This window comes from Lissotriton helveticus, chromosome 5_1 (assembly GCF_964261635.1).
Source record: "Lissotriton helveticus chromosome 5_1, aLisHel1.1, whole genome shotgun sequence".
Lineage (NCBI taxonomy): Eukaryota > Metazoa > Chordata > Amphibia > Caudata > Salamandridae > Lissotriton > Lissotriton helveticus.
Window position 1 is genome coordinate 337,419,174 of NC_136065.1, and position 17,540 is coordinate 337,436,713.

The 17,540-nt window shown below is 50.0% G+C and overlaps 1 protein-coding gene across 13 annotated transcripts in view; it reads right to left on the reverse strand.

The window, feature by feature from the left end:
• The window catches only part of LOC144754523 (cyclin-dependent kinase 11B-like), a 431,279-nt gene that overhangs the window by 272,797 nt on the left and 140,942 nt on the right, over nt 1-17,540 (reverse strand). For all 13 annotated transcript variants that reach the window (XM_078642437.1, XM_078642431.1, XM_078642429.1 and 10 more), the window contains 2 exons: nt 7,334-7,483; nt 5,852-5,917 (listed from right to left, as the gene is read on the reverse strand). In XM_078642437.1, the coding sequence (XP_078498563.1) occupies nt 5,852-5,917; nt 7,334-7,483 (216 nt within the window). The remainder of the gene's footprint in view (nt 1-5,851; nt 5,918-7,333; nt 7,484-17,540) is intronic.

Here is a 17,540-nt window from a genome sequence, read left to right on the forward strand (position 1 = left end):
TGAATATTGCTAACTCTCCTAGCGGTGGCGAGAGCTAACAGAAATGTGACCTTCCGAATGAGAAATTGGATTTCCGTTTTGTGAATAGGCTCAAACGGTGGCTTCATAAGTTCTGAAAGAACGATGTCAAAATGCCATTCTAGAGGAGGAGCTTGAATTGGGGGAAAAACTGAATAATACCTTCATGAACTGTTTCACAATTCTTGTAGAACAGAGCGGCAATGACTTTGAAAGAACGTCTGTTACGAGAAATGGCAGCTAGGTGAACTTTGATAGATGCATGCACCAATTACGATTTAGCAAGAGAAACAAGTTAAAATATAATTTGCTCCGGTGAAGAGTCAATAGGATGGACATTGCTTCATAAAAACCATGAACGGAAGCGTTTCCATTTCAATTTATAGGTCTCGTTTGTGGATTCAGTCCTCGCTGTCTAGATCCTTAACTTTGATGAATTCCGGAGCCATGCATACATTTGGATAATAGAGACAGGAGGTGGATGAAGGACCTAGCCGTCAAAAGCAAAATAAGCTCCTAAAGTGCTGGCAAAGCCAGTGTTGAGCGATGAGATTCACCCGGAAAGGTGCTCTCTCTCCATTTTCATGAGAATCCTGGGACTGAGAGGGCATGGGGAAAACATATAAGCAGGCGTCCCTGACAATCTTATCGAAAACTCATTTCCCCATGACACTGAGGTTCCCAGGTGGGGAATTCTCCAAAGGGGTGAAGAGATCTAGGTTTGGTTTGCCCCATTGTTGGAATATGGATTTCAGGATTGGTTGATTGAGCTCCCACCTCCCACTTGTTACAGGTTTGACTGGTTCTGGTCAGGGTGTCCGCAAATTGGTGCTCCCCCTTTTGGATGTTACACTTTGATTGTTATGAGGCATAAAGAACTCATTTCCATATCTTTTGAGCTTCCAGAGACAAAGTGTAGGATAGTATACCTCTCTCCTAGTTGAGGTAATGCATGCAGGTGGTGTTGTCTGTTTGTATAGGACGAAAGATCCTTGAATCCTTGAAGGGAATGACTCAAGTGCCAAAATATGGCTCTTAATTCTAGGAAATTGATGTGCATTTTGGATAGTGATGCACTCCATCTGCCCCTTATTCGGAGATATTGAAGATGTGCTACCAAACCATCCAGAGAGGCGTCCGTGGTGATAAAATCGGGAACTGTAGAGAGGAAAGTTAACCCTAAAGGGGATTCTTGGAGGACTGCTACCAAAGAAGCTTTTTTTTTTATTGTCGGTGTGATCCGAACGAGATCATTAAATTATCCAGTTACTTGAACCCACTGACTGTCAAGCTTTTCCTAAATGGGTCTCATCTCGAGAAAAGAACAGGGAATGGCTGACGACATCATGCCAAGTAAAGATTTGAGGAAACAGACAGAAACAAACTCTTTTGGAGAGGTCGTGAACTAGCAACATGACACTCCTTAACTTGTCTTGTAAAGTATCTAGAGTTGCTCCTAGAAAGGTTATCCCCTGAGTGCTAGAAAGTTGAGACTTTTAATAATGGACTGCTTCAGAGAGTGGACTAGTCGCCGGCAGGAGGACGTGGCCTCCAAGGCCTCCAGAAGAGATGGTGCTTTCACTTGCCAATCGTCTATGTATGGAAAAAGCTGCAGACCTTTTCATCCTAAATGCGCCACTACTGGGGCAAGGCATTTGGTAAAAACTCGGGGAGCTGAGCGGAGACCGTAGTGCAGCACCTAGAACTGATAGTGAACTCCTGCCACACACAAAAGGAGAACTTTTGATGTTTGGGGTGAATGGGGAAATGGAAGTACGCATCTTGTAAATCAAGCCTGGTCATAAAGTCTGCATGATTGAGAAGCTGTAGTATCTCCTGGAGTGACGATTAGAAATATTTTTTTCTTCAGGTACTTCTTGAGTTTTCTGAGGACCAGAGTGGGACGCCATTCTCCAGACTATTTGTTTACTAGAAAGAAGCGAGAATAAAAACCCATTCCCTTTTGAGAAGTTGAAACCTCTTCAATGGTCCCTTTCTGCAGTTTGGCGAATGCCTCCTTCCTGAACGGCTGCTGGGTTAGGATTTAAAGGTTTAGGCAAGCACAGAGGGGCCACAAGGCAGCACCAAACATACACCACCAGCGGCACAGGGGCGGCCCGGTGCAGGGTGAAAACACAGTGTCGGCCACCCAATGCAAGTAAATGGAGATCATAAGCTGCCAGAAGCAAGAAGAACAGCCAGGGGTCCCAGGCAGACCGGGCAGGCGACGCCTGACAAGGGAGAACACAGAATCATCCCAGCTCTCAGGACAGGAGCAGGATGGTGAGGAAATGCCTGGACACACCACTTTGAGGGGCCGCCTCAAGAAGCAATAGAAAAATACAGAAACGCCATGGAGAACAGGCACCCGAAGGCGACCAGAACTCCCCAGCTGAGCTTAGCTATATAACCGCTACCACTACCCACATAGGGTACGTTAAGTCCCAAGACATGGGAACCCTCTTTGGAAGAACTTCCACAGCAGAGGAAAACAAAAGAGCCACGAGGAAAAACACCCCGCGAAGGGCTTGACAAGCAGCCCAAAATAAAAAACAGAAAGCCTAATCTCTGGGCTAAGTGTGTGACAACTCCAGCAAAAACACACACAGTCAACAAAGGGCCGTCTAGCAGTCAACAATGCCAAAGTCCCAGAAAGGAGGACTCAATGGCCAGAAAACACACTCTACAGCAAGAGCAACCGTCCCAAGAAGGTCCAGAACCAGCTCAACTCAGCAGTCACTGGGGAGGGGGAGGAGGAGAAGGATAAGGTGGAGGAGGAAGAGGACGGAGCCCTGCCAGGAACGTTTGGATGGCTGAATCAGCCGGGGCATGGAACAACAGGCTGCCATCAAAGAGAAGATCAATGAGCTGCTCCCGAATATTTTCCGGGAACACGCCGTCCCGAAGCCAAGCATGGCGACGGATGGAGACTGGGGAAGCCATGGCCCGGCCCAGCACCTCCGAGATGTTCATAGCGGAGCGGAGAATAAACGCCGCTAGCTCCCGGCCATCCAACGCATGAAGCCATAAGTCCACCTGGACAGTCTCTTGGGAAGCTGCGGATCCCAGAGACTCAGCAGAGTCCCACAAACAAGAGGAGGCTCAAGCCAATACACACAAGGTGTTAAGGGCTAGCAGGGCAGCGCTGTTCGAGGCAAACATGTTGCGCCCCCAAGAGTCCAGCCCGCTGGCCTCCCGGGACGGCAGAGTCAACAGTGGCAGCAGGGAGGAAAAAGCAGTCCACAAAAGTGGACTGGCAGCAGAGGTGTTGAGGGAAAGACACGCCGGGTCACGCGATGCCGGAAGGTGCCGGTGCAGAAGGTGTTGTGGCACCAGATCCCCTGAGGCGGGACGCCTCCAAGCCCCCTTCAGGGAAGAAAGGAGCGAAACATCAAAGGGAAGCAAGATCTCCCTCCCACCAGAGCCCTGGTGGAGAACCTCCAAGAGATGGTCCGCCGGAAAGTGAGCAATCGGGTCACCGATGCGCAGAATGCCCACATCCGTGGACACCGCGTGAGCGAAGGCCGCACCCGCCTCCATAGGGCTCCGTGGTGGAGAAAGCAGCTCCTCCTTGGGTGACGGCTGCAAACTAAGGCGGCAGTCCCCGAAGCCAAGCAGGACGGGCAAAGGCCATACCTGGAAGTCAGAAGGAACAGAAGAATGGGGGACCTGCCGCTCGTCCGACGAACACCTCTGCCTCAGAATTGGCGGGAAGCCGCCCTTCGACGACACCGGTGAAAAAGACACCACCTGGCAGCCAGTCTCTGGGGAGGACGACACCAATATGCAGCCGACCTCCGGAAAAGAGGGTGTCCGAAGGCGAATCCACAGCACGACCCCTGTGTGGAGCCGTAGAGTCCGCCGTCTGAGGCAGGACGCCAACACCATTCGGCGCCGAAGGAGACACCAGATAGGGTTCCTCCAACTCTCACCGCGCCGGGACCGGAGTGGAGCCGGAGCCGGAGCCAAAGTGGTGGCACCGGAACAACCCCGACTCGACTTCTGCCGAGGTAACCGCCTGCATGGAGGAACGAGAGGGATCGGGGGAGTGACACGAAGCCCTCCGCCAGCCTCGGACCAAAATGTGGCGGAGGTGGCCCAGCGACCCATGCGGCGGCGCCAGGGACGATTCAACCTCTGACGAGGCAGCTGCCTGCGGGGAGGGACGAGAGGGGCACGGAGGGGGACGAGGGGGCCCACCCCGATCCAAAGCAGGACAAGTCAGCGCATTGTATTGCTTTATCTAGCTTTCAAGGACTTATCACATTCTTTGTTGAGAAATTCCTACCAACTGCTCATTTCTTGGTTTCACTTAAAGTAACGGTATGGATCCTGTGTTTTCGTTTCAATTCACTTGTTTAGAGAAAAGGTTTATTAAAGTGTACCTGTAATGTATAGATATTAGAAATACATGCTACAATAGGATATTGGGCAGAAGCTCGAGTCTGTAGAAATGGCAGTTGTATTGATTTTGCTTCCGAAGTGATGTTTTATTTTACAGTAACTCCAAGAACTTCCCATATCATTATGAAACTGCTTTCATAAATACTCAATAAATTCAATATAAATGTAGACACCCACAGCTGAACCCATATCTTGAGAAAAGCAAGTCAGGTGTTCTGCACATTACATCATGACAGTTTACAATGGCCCTCTACAGCAAAACAGCAGGACCAGACAGGTATTGTTGAGTTTTGAAACTTTGAGTTAGTTATTTTTAGTGAAAGCATTTGTCCTATTTTGATATTACGTCTGACCAGGAATAATGGTGCAGCTACATTCTTGTGACAGCTGTTTTAAAATAATATATGGTCCAGAATAAACATAGCAGCTTAGTAAGGGGGAGCTGTGTCCAGAGACAGATACAGCTACTTTTACAAACTTAAGCAAAAGGGTTTCGTGTGAGTGGTGGATTCCACAAAATTTCCTAGCTTTCTCAAGCAAAGTGGAGCACCTATCAAACAATAAAATGTTAAATTTTTTAGTTGGTGAATTGAAGTGGTAAAATTCAGCTCCACACTATAAAGACTTACATCTCATGGGTGTGCTGCAGAAAGAACGGATTAAAAAATACACGAGCCAGGTGAAGAAAATGAAGCTACTTTTAACAGTGATTCAACTTCTACTAAATGAACCTTCATTGAATATCAAAAAAAATTGAGGTACAAACTGAAAAACATCAGTTTAAACTGTTTATATGCATTTAAAACCTTCCTTCCTCTATTGAAAGGAGTTAAAGACCAGAACGGGGTGTAACATGGCACTCTGCGATAACTCTCGCAGTCTAATTTAGAATATCACTTTCCCAACAAACTTGTACGCAGCATGCCACTAAGCCTGGAGCTAAGCATCCTCATACAGGTCATCTCTCCAACAGCACAAAATCCAGTCAGTAGAGCCACTTAGGCACATTATGACAAGAAGCCCAAAATTCTTATAGATGTGGATTGGACATCTTCAAGTCAGATATGAAGAAACTACAGATATGATGTAGGGAATCATCAAGGTTGCAAAAGTTAATTAGTGTTACCGTGTGAGAAAACGTACAAGGTGGATAAATATGAAATGAAAAAAGCACAATCAATAGCCGGACTGAGAAACACAATGTCTGGAATATCAAAGTATGATGAAAAGATCAAACCTTGCAATTGACCATGGAGTTAGAATGGTTTCAAACTGTAATAACATTTACTTAATTAAAACACTGTCTGGCATTAGAATGAGTAAATGACTTATTTAAGGCACATTTAACCTTTATTATTATTATTTTTTTTAAACAAAAGAAGTTCACCAAATTCTGTGGCACTTCAACAGCAAAGCCATCTTCTCTTACCAACTTGACGGTGATTTCCATTTTCTCGCTCGTCTTCATCAGTCATCTCTTCATCACTGATTTCTTCTACATGCCAAAAGGAAAAAGTTAACGAGTCAAAACAGAACTAGTTCCAGAGGCATCCTCAGTTTACGATTTTGCATGCAAAGCTTCTGAAGAACAGACAGCATATTCAATCCAGGGCTGGCATCACTGACTGAACAGCAAGTATATATTTTCAGTCTATGCAGCAGCAGCATGATAAGCAAGTCTTAAACTGGCAAATTACTGAATAAAATGGCAACTGCTAGGAGCACTCCTGGAATCCAAAACAGGAACCTTCACTTGGAGATGCAACAGATGCCACATCCAGGTGCATAAACTACTATCCACCAAGTCTTTCCACACAGCGGCTGGCTTCCTGCAGGACGCAGACTCTACAACTGTTTAGAACTGTCAAAGTCTCCTCCATTCTTCTGTTCCCAACTTTCCCAGTTCCTCAAGCTGCTTCACTGCCACAGTTTATTCCATGAACATTTTGAGTTTTTGGCTTATAGTAATTTCTTTGTTTATCCGTAGAAAACCCCAAATTAATATGCATCACTATAATTCTAAAGCAGATAATTTTACAGACCATGGGTCCCAATCTACAGTAGTTCTTAATGTTAATCAGTCAAATGCATCACCTCTCCATTACTGTTAACTGGACTTCATAACTCCGGGCCTTCTGTTTTGCATTTCTGTCCACAAGACATGCTAATTTGCACTTTCAGAAAATAAGCTATTACCGGGACTGTGAATAAGTAAGAGTTGAGCTCAGAAAGTGTTGCAGTACTATATAATCAAGAGATTTAATCATGTTGAGCCTGAGTATAATTAGGATCAGAGCTCTCTGGGCGTCTGGTTGTCAGTCAGAGCTCAAATGGCATATGGGTATATTTAAGCACGGATCAACTAATGAATCTGAATATAATCCAGAGACAAACTGAGATTCTTATTTGGATTCAAACTGTCAGGATGGCTCCCCAAATTGATGCTTGCCATCTATGGTATTTTCACTGGGAGTAACTAGGATGTGTTTACATGTTTGTTATTAGGCATCCAAATGTTATCACTTGTAAAATAGCACCTTTTGTAGTAAACATTATAAAGTATGCACAGTGCAGTCCAGAATGAAACTTAAACGCACAGCATGGACAGAGAAGATCTCGTCTCACAGCTAAGCTTTTGTTATTGATATATCCCACAAAACTTCAACACAGTTTGGTTAAATAAAAAATCAACATTGTATTAGGAAAAAGCTTTTTCATTGTATTTTTAAACATAAAACAAAAAATGATGGCTGTAGGAAAAGTCAGTAAATTTGAACAAACAGCTAACTTTACATTTTAATGTGAAGTATGGCTACTGGAATGGGGGGTCGTTTAGTGGCAATACATTAATTTGTCAGGATAAGCAGAAGCATGTTTACAGGTTTTTGATATTTTTCATTTACAGACGTACCTGCAGATGGGTCGGACATTTCAGAATTACTACCAGTCTCCTCCTCCTCCTCCTCCTCTTCTTCCTCCTCCTCTTCTTCCTCTTCCTCCTCCTCCTCTTCAGATCCTTCACTGGTTGTTTCCTCTTCCTCCTCAGATCTGGACGCTGATCCTGCAGTTGTGAAGGGATGTTCGAGTCACAAGTGATTTCACTGAACAAAATCCTTTATTTAAATAATGCAACTAAAGGCCCTAAACTGCAACATTTGGTCCCATAACATGTAAGAAAACAAGTTACTTACCTGTAACTACAGTTATCCAGTATCTTTCATAGATTCACATGCCTGAATCATTCCCCGTCGCAGAGGCGGGAGATATATATATATATATATATATATATATATATATATATATATATATATATATATATATATACACACACACACACACACACACACACAAACACAAAAGCAGTGCCTTAGTAAGAAAAGTAGTAGGCTAAAAGAAAATAGGCCAGAAGGCCCAAAACTTAGCAGCTATCTACCTCATTATATGAAAAGACCTACAAAATAGTTCCAACCAATCAGCTGCCAGCACCCTCTAAGACCTTCCCAGCAGAGGCAGTTCTCCTCAGATTATTTTAGCACAAGTGAGAAGTAGGTATCCCAAATAGAGAACTGTCTCGCCGGGGAGGAGGGGGGTGCATGTGAATCTATGAAAGATACCAATACTGGTTAACTGTAGTTACAGGTAAGCAACTTATTTTCTTATCCAGTATTGGAGTATCTTTCAAAGATTCACATGCCTGAATCAGAATAGCAAGCAGTAAGCCAAATAGTGTTTGCGGACCGTGGGAGACAGAGTGCATATACTCCCAAACACATCCGGGAAGGTTAGAATATTAATAAGGTATACAAAACCCTTTAAAATGAAATACTGACTGTACATAAACATACTTTGCAATAATAGCCATCAATGAACATCTGTTAACATAATAGACATATCTATACATAAATAAATGCAACATCAGAGACATTATAATTCTAACCTTAATGAAGAAGATGTTGAAGAACAGCTTGTCCGCACATCCACAGAAGAGAAGCTAATGTCCGGACAGAAACGGACCTCCTTTTTTAGATTGACTTTGCTAGTTTTTGCAGTCGTAGCTGGCGATCTTCTGATAAGAATGCTTTGCACTGTATGGTGTTTAGCATTGCTCCCAGAAAGGGTATCACTTGGAGAGGATGTAACTGTGATTTGCTTTAGTTGAGAGTGAGACCTAAACTTGAAAAGAGATGTAGGCATGTTGCAATAGCCTTTTTTGTAATCTGTTCCGAAGGTCCCTTGAGCAACCAGTCGTCGAGGTAGGGAAAAGCTTGTATTCCCTGAGACCTCAGAGTTGCAGAAACTGGTGCCAGGCATTTTGTGAAAATCCTTGGTGCTGATTTCGGTCAGAACTGAAACATCTTGAACTGAAAGTGGACACCAGCCACTGTGAATCGTAGGTATTTGCGATGTTTGGGATGTATAGGGATATGGAAGTATGAGTCTTCCAAGTCCAGAGAAACCATAAAGTCCCCTTCGTTGAGACAGCTCAACACGTTGGCAAGCGTCACCATTCGAAAACTCTGTTTTTTCAGAAACTTGTTGAGCTTGCTAAGATCGTAAATTGGGTGCCACTCCCCTAATTTTTTCTTTATAAGGAAGAAGCGAAAGTAGAACCCTTTCCCCTTCTGCGACACTGGAACTTTTACTATCGCATTCTTGCGGAGCATGTTTAGGGCTTCTTTGAAAAGTAAGAAGACAAGGGGGACCCTTGGGCGGGGTCGTAGGTGGTTTCTTTGCAAATTCCAAAGTGTGACCCTTGTGTACTAGGTCGAGGACCCACTGATCTGACGTGATCTGTTGCCATTGATGAAAGAAGGCTGAGATCTTTGCGCCCATAGGGAGGGGGGAGGGGGGGAATGACTGGCGTCCTCCTGGACTCATTGTTTTCTGTTGGAGTCGCGGCCTTGATTGTTTGACCGTTTTCGTCCGCCCTGACGAGTGAAACTACCAGATGAAGCTTGCCTGTATAATGATTGGTAGTAAGGCGGTTTGTATTGCGACTGGTACTGCCTGTTCTGCTGATTGTGATAACCTCCCCTGGATGAAAAGCCACGACCTCTGGCTCCTCGGAAAGATCCACGTTTGTACTGGAGCAGCAGCCAATGATTTGGCAGTATCTGTATCGGTCTTGATAGCCAACAATGCTACATCTATATGCTTCCCAAATAATGAATCGCCGTCATAGGCCATACCTAGGATTTTGGTTTGCTCCTCTGGTCTAAACGATGTTGCCTTAAGCCATCCCTGGCGTCTAATTACCGCAGCACCTGCAAGCTGCCTGAAGTTGGTATTAGCGATGTCTAGAGCGCAGTCAATTTCGGACGCGGCTCGTTCACCTTCCAACGCAATTCTTCTTGCCCCATGCCGGCGATCTTCCCAGGGATCCATATCACCAATGTTGTCGGGTAATTCACCCTCTTCAATACCTTCCTCGTCCGAGGATGAAGTAACCTGGTGCCCCTGTGGTGCTGTCCCAGAGGGTTGCCTTGGAGAATAGTAAACTCCACAGGCGGTAGTTATGCAGGTATGACGGCCAGTGCAGGAGGCAAAACAGGAATAGTCGTTTCTGAAGCAAACCGTTGCCGATAATCAGCCAACATGGCCTGTAGGTCTTGTATCAAAGAAGGAGGAAGATGACTGGTCTCTCCTTGATGTGAAGCCCTTCTGGGATGCCTTTGATAAGGGGTAGAAACATCTTCCTGATACAAATGCTCTTGGAAATCTTCATCGTCATCATCTTGGCATTTTATTTGTAGTTCTGAGGGATGGCGAGCTATGCTGAAAGGACCCTCCTCATCTTCGTCAGACTCATCATCTTCCACATACGTCTCCAAAATATGTGATGGCAGTAATGGAGAGATATTGCTGTAGTCTTGCCTGTGGTAGCTTTTTAAGTGGGAGTATAGGAAAAAGGCGTCGCCTGTGACACTGGAGGAATCGCTGATGACCAACCCTTCGTCGATGGACTTTTCGTCATCGACGGGCTCTTCGTCGTCGATGGGGCCGTCTTAGTCGACGGTGTCTTCGTCGGCGGACTCATCGTCACGGGGATCTTTGTCGACGGTGGTGTCACCATCAACGGGGACTTCGTCGACGATGTCTTAGACGTCCACAGAGGTTTAGATGAGGAACTCTTTGTAGACTATTCCTTCGCCACACTAGATCTCTTTGACGAACAAGTTACTTACCTTCGGTAACGATATATCTGTAAGAAACAGTAGTTAGTATTAGATTCCTTACCTTAGAATATCCCCAGGCGTCAGTCTGGATCCGGAAACTTTTGCGTAGCAGTACCCCTGCGCGTCGGTAGGCGTCGTCTGCAGGCGTCCCCTGCGGCTCCGCGTCGTCGGCGTCGTGATGACGTCGCTGGAGTATATAGACGCCGCCTCCGCGCGCTGACGTCAGTTCTTTGCACACAGCTTTTCCGCGCCAGAACACGCAGAGCCATGTGAGAACCAACACTGGTGCCATTTGAAAACTAGGGCCCTGAAAGGGATGTCCTTAACCCTAGGTATCAGTTCGCAGAACGGGGAGGATGGGTGGGGCGGTAAGGAATCTAATACTAACTACTGTTTCTTACAGATATATCGTTACCGAAGGTAAGTAACTTGTTCATCTGAAAGAAACAGGTTAGTATTAGATTCCTTACCTTAGAATAGATACCCCAGCAATACCAACCCCGGTGGTGGGTCTGCGAACCAATACAACCTACACCAGAAAGTCCTGGAGGACCGAACGGCCAAAGAAGCCATCCCTCCGGACTTGACTGTCCAGGCAGTAGTGCCTCGCAAAGGTGTGCAGCGAGGCCCACGTGGCCGCCTGGCAAATGTCCTGCAAAGGGACTCCCCGGCCCAGGGCAGTAGTAGCCGCCGTGGCCCGAGTGGAATGGGCCCTCAGCCCAACAGGAGGCTCCTTCCGAGCCAAAGAGTAGCATGCTTTGATGCACAGGACGACCCACCGAGAGATGGTCCGTTTCTGTACCGCCCTTCCCTTCTTCTCACCCACGTAGCCAACAAACAGTTGGTCATCCACCCGGAACTGGCGTGTGCGATCCATATAGAATGAAAGCGCACGTTTTGGGTCCAGACGATGGAGCCGCTCTTCATCCTTTGAAGGATGCGGAGGCGGGAAGAAGGAGGGCAAGGTGATGGACTGCCCAATGTGAAAAGCAGAGACTACCTTGGGCAGGAAAGAAGGTCTAGTCCGAAGAACCACCTTATCAGGATGAACAGACAAGAAAGGAGGTTGAATAGAAAGAGCCTGGAGCTCACTCACTCTCCTGGCAGAGGTGATGGCTACCAGGAAGGCCGTCTTTAAGGTGAGAAGACGGAGAGGACAGGAATGAAGGGGCTCAAAGGGAGCGCACATCAGGAAAGTCAAAACCAGGTTCAAGTCCCACTGAGGCATCACGAACGGAGTTGGAGGATACATGTGCGTGATGCCCTTCAAGAATCTTAACACAATAGGGGACTTGAACAAAGATGGCTGATCAGGTAGCCTCAAGAAGGCGGAAAGGGCAGAAAGATAGCCCTTGATAGTGCCCAGAGCAGAGCCCTGCTGGGCAAGGGAAAGGAGGAAGAGGAGAACCTCAGACAGAGGGGCAGAAAGGGGATCCACAGCCTTTGCTGTGCACCATGCCACAAATCTGTTCCACCGACAGGCGTATACCGACTTTGTGGAGGGACGCCTGGCAGCCAGAATGACATCACAGACTTCAGGAGGCAAGTCAAATGGCCTCAACTGTCGCCGCTCAATCTCCACGCATGGAGGTGGAGACTGGACAGGTTCGGGTGGAGGACCGTCCCCTGCTGCTGCGACAGAAGGTCCTCCTGAAGGGGCAGGCAGATCGAGGGACCGACTGTCATGCTGAGTAGCTCGGGATACCAGTACCTTCGAGCCCAGTCCGGAGCCACAAGGATAACTTGGGCCCGGTCGCGCCTGATCTTCTTCAGCACTCTGGGCAGAAGTGGTATAGGCGGAAAGGCGTACAACAGACCGCAACTCCACTCGCGCCGAAAGGCGTCGCCGAGCGAGTGCCGTCTTGGAAACTCCAACGCGCAGAACTGATGACATTGCGCGTTCTCTTCTGTGGCGAATAGATCTAACCAAGGCTCTCCCCATTGCTGAAAGAGGCCTCTCGCCACATCCGAGTTCAGACGCCATTCGTGATCCACCGAGCACCGACGGCTGAGTTCGTCCGCCCTGGCGTTCAGAGAACCTGCCAGGTGTTGAACCGTCAGAGTCACGCCCTGACGTTCCAGCCATTGCCAGAGGCGCAGAGCCTCCTGGCAAAGGGCCCACGACCCCACACCGCCCTGTTTGTTGCAGTACCACATGGCGGTGGTGTTGTCCGTGAACACCTGCACTACACTCCCGTTGACAAAGGGGAGGAATGCCTTCAGTGCTAGGCGAATCGCCCGCAGCTCCAACATGTTGATATGGAGCCGGGACTCCGCCGGAGACCAGAGGCCTCTGATCTCCGCCTCTCCCAAGTGGCCACCCCAGCCTTGGAGGGACGCGTCCGTCACAACCACGTGCTCCGGTGGGGGAAGGGAGAGGGATCTGCCCCTGACCCAATCGCGGTCCGTAAGCCACCACTGCAACTGTCTCGCAGTGCCCTCCGAGATCAGGACATGGTCGGATAGGTTGCCCTGATGCTGGGCCCACTGAAACTTCAAGTCCCACTGCAGAGCCCGCATCCGCCATCTGGCGTGATGCACCAGAAGGATGCAGGAGGCCATCAGCCCCAGAAGCCGCAGCGTCAACCTGACCGAAACCCGGGATAACGGCTGAAAGATGGGAATCAGAGCCTGAATATCCCGGACCCGCCGTTCCGGAGGATAAACCCGAAACTGCGCCGAGTCGAGAACCGCTCCGATGAAAAGGAGCTTTTGAGAGGGACACAGGTGTGATTTCGGCACATTGATGGAAAACCCCAGCTCGTGCAGGAGGTCTGCCGTCATCTGAAGGTGGTGGACGACTGTCTGGGGCGAGCCCGCCTTCAACAGCCAGTCGTCGAGGTAGGGGAAGACTGAAACCCCTAACCGGCGCAGATGAGCTGCGACCACCGCCATCACTTTCGTGAACACCCGTGGGGCGCTGGTAAGGCCGAAAGGGAGCACGATAAACTGAAAGTGCTCGTGGCCTACCGTGAACCGCAGGTAACGCCGGTGGGCCGGCAGGACGGGGATGTGAAAATACGCATCCTGCAAGTCCAACGCTACCATCCAGTCTTGTGGGTCTAGAGCAGCCAAGACCTGAGCCAAAGTCAACATCTTGAACTTCTCCTTCCGGAGGAAGCCGTTGACGTTCCGTAGATCCAAGATAGGACGCAGGCCTCCCTTGTCCTTCTTGGGTACCAGAAAGTAGTGGGAGTAGCAACCACACCCTACTTCTGGCCCAGGAACGCGCTCGATGGCCCTCTTGGCCAAGAGGGCCGTAACTTCCTCCTGCAGAAGCGTCACGTGGTCCCCCGACACACGGTGGTTCTGCGGTGGCATGGCTGGAGGAGTGGACTCGAAGGGGAGGGTATAGCCCCTTCGGACAAGCTGCAGCACCCACCTGTCCGATGTTATCGCGCGCCAGCGGGAGTGGTGATGGCGAACCCTGCCACCCACTGGCGTCACGTGAGCCCGAAAGCTCGGACTAGGAAGGCTTGGATGCAGCAGCGGAGGGAGGCGTGGACTGACCACGCCGCTGGCCTCTACCGCCACCACGGCGGAAACCACGGCCGCCACCGCGCTGGGGAGCGTTCTGCGTCGCGTGGCTGGCAGCACGTGTGGGACCTCCCCTCCCTTGGCCACGAAAGGGCCGAAACGAACCCGTCTGCTGGCGCTGGGTCGAAAGACCCAAGGACTTGGCCGTGACCCTGGAGTCCTTGAAGCGCTCCAGCGCGTGGTCCGCTTTGTCACCAAACAGGCGACTGCCATCAAATGGCATGTCCATGAGTGAATTTTGGACGTCTGGCGAGAAGTTGGCAGATCTCAGCCAAGCATGGCGACGAATCGCCACCGTTGTGGACATCGCCCGTCCCAGCGAGTCGGTCGTGTCGAGACCACAACGGATCGAGTACCGCGCCGCATCCCGGCCCTCAACTAAGGCCCGTGTGAGCTTGTCCCGCACCTCCTGGGGACATTGCGGCAGACACTCCTCGACCGTATCCCACAGGGAGTGGGTGTAGCGGCCCAAGAGGCACGCGGTATTACAAGACCGCAGTCCAGCGCTCAAAGAGGAAAAGACCTTTTTACCAAACTGGTCATACCGCTTTGATTCCCTATCGGGCGGAGCAGACGGAAATGCGGACTGCGAAGTGGAGGCCTGGATCACCAGACTCTCCGGGGAGGGATGGGTGGATAAAAAGGCAGGGTCGTCCGAGCATGGACGGTGACGCCTCGCGACATTCCGGTCAACCGGCGCACCAGAAGCGGGCCTGGACCAGGTGCCCAAAAGGACATCCGACAGGGCCTCATTAAACGGCAGCAGAGGCTCCTGGGGGCATGACTGCGGTTTAAACACTTCGGTCAGAATGTTCGGCTTGACCTTCGCGACGGGGAGCTCAAGGTGCAAGGCCTTGGCAGCCCTCATCAGGACCACCGAATAGGCAGCACCTGCCTCAGACGCCACAGGGGACGGAGAGACAAACCCAGGGTTGGGCGACTCGTCCAGGCCACTGGCATCACCCAGATCACCTACCCAGTCCACATCATACTGGCAGGCACGGGATAGAGGGTCCTCAGACCCCTCCCAACCCTCTCCATACTCATCGTCATCATACCCATATTCTGGGTCGACGATATAGACGTCGGGGTCAACGGGCCCCATCGGCGTCGAATCCGGCGTCGGCCGACGCCGGTCCGACTCCGCGTCCGGAGTCGGGGAGGAAAGGGGGGTGGCGCCGCGCGGCGTCGGTGCCGGGGACCCGACGCCGGCCGGAGCCGACGGCGGAGTCGCTGCACCACGCGGGGGCGGTACCACGGGTTGGCCCACAGGAACCGACGCCGGAGAGGCCGGGAGACCAGCCGGCGACGAACCAGAGGGAACCAGCGGCGCCGGGGCCGGAGCCGCCGGCGGCGCCGGGGCAGGAGCACCCGAACCGCTCGGGCCCCCAGACGGGACCGACGGGCCCGCAGGCGCCGAAGGCCCCGCCGGAGAAGACCTCGCCCTCATAGCAATGAGGAAGGCCTCGATCTCCTCACGCGACGCGCCTTCCCCAGGGACCGACGGGTATGGGGTAGACGGCGTCGGCGACCCACGCGGGGCCGCGGGGGTGGGGTCACCCGAGCCCCCGGCCGCATTACGCGGGCGTCGGGGGGGCGATGGCGACGCCCCGACTTCTTGTGCTTACCTGACGAGCCGGAGGAATGGTGGCGACTCCCGGAGCGCCCATGGCGGCTCCGCGATCGTTCCCTCGACCGCTCCCTCGACCTCCGACCGGACCGGGACCGCTCTCGACGCGGGGCCGACACCCGGAGCTCGAGAAGCTTGCGGGACCGCTCCCGCCTAGCTTTTCCAGTCAAGGCCCGACAGTCGACGCAGGACTCCACGTCGTGGTCCGCGCCCAGACACCGGAGGCAGAGTCGATGGTGGTCGGTGACCGACATCATGCGGTCGCACTCGTCGCAGCTCTTAAACCCAGGCATCCTACCGGCACCGTAGAAAGATTAAGTTTAACAAACACTTGGTCAAAAGACCGGAGTACTGCTCTTCGGATCTGCGCTAACTGGCGCGGAAAAAAGAAGAACTGACGTCAGCGCGCGGAGGCGGCGTCTATATACTCCAGCGACGTCATCACGGCGCACGACGCCGACGACGCGGAGCCGCAGGGGACGCCTGCAGACGACGCCTACCGACGCGCAGGGGTACTGCTACGCAAAAGTTTCCGGATCCAGACTGACGCCTGGGGATATTCTAAGGTAAGGAATCTAATACTAACCTGTTTCTTTCAGATGTAGGTATTTTAGAAGATACAATAGGTGAGGTAATAGCCATGGTAGAGACCGTAGTTGAAGAAAGAGGAGCAGCAGAGGTCATAGATACCGTATGAGAAGACATTAGAGAAAGGGTCTTGATCTGGGCTTTACTCCAGTTTATGGAGGTTGAAAGCCTTTTGGAAATCTCAGAGGATGGAGACAAGGCTGATCCAGAAGGAGGAATGGGAGACCGCCTTGACTGGTCAGAAGTTTCATGAGAGGCTTTGTGGTGCTTCCTTCCTTCTGAAGAGGAGCTGTTGTAGGATCTAGCCCCCTTGCTAGATGTTGAAGCCCTGTCATCCTCCTCAGCTGGGGAGGATTTCAGCCATAAAAGTACCCTTGCTTCCCGGTCTCTGATGGTTTTAGCAGGAAAAGTACGACATATTCTACAATCCTTAACTACATGGTTAGGATGTAGAAAGTAGATGCAGTCCTTGTGCTGATCATCTACATGGACCCCCTCTTCTTATCACAGGTCCTACAGGCTCTAAAGAGCAGCTTTCTTGTCAGACATCTTGAAGTAAAAGGATGAAAAAACTGAGTAGGCACTCAGGGAGACTCCCTTTCACACGACGTGCGGAGAAAATCTGAGGAGAACTGCCTCTGCTGGGAAGGTTCTAGAGGGTGCTGGCAGCTGATTGGTTGGAACTATTTTTTAGGTCTTTTCATATAATGAGGTAGATAGGCTGCTAAGTTTTGTGCCTTCTGGGCCCATTTTCTTTTAGCCTACTACTTTTCTTACTAAGGCACTGCTTTTGTATGTATATATTTTTACCGTAGGACTCCCGCCTCGGCGACGGGGAGTGATTCAGGCATGTGAATCTATGAAAGATACCCCAATACTGGATAACCTAATTACATGCTACGGGCTGAATGTCGCTCAGTGACCTGAATGTCCTAAAGATGGGTGGAGGCAAACTATTTGATGGCCAATTTAACATGGATGCACTGCTTAGTTGGATGAAAGTAATAAGTTATTATAGAATTTAGATAAGTCGGGTTAATGTGACACATGAAACAAACAGTACTAAAAAATTGAATTACCACTGAAACTAAAGTACATGAAGGTGAGCTATGCGTGGTACCCTTATGATAAGTGCATGACTTTCAAGCTCAAACACAGCTGCATGAGCAAAAGATTACAATAACTGC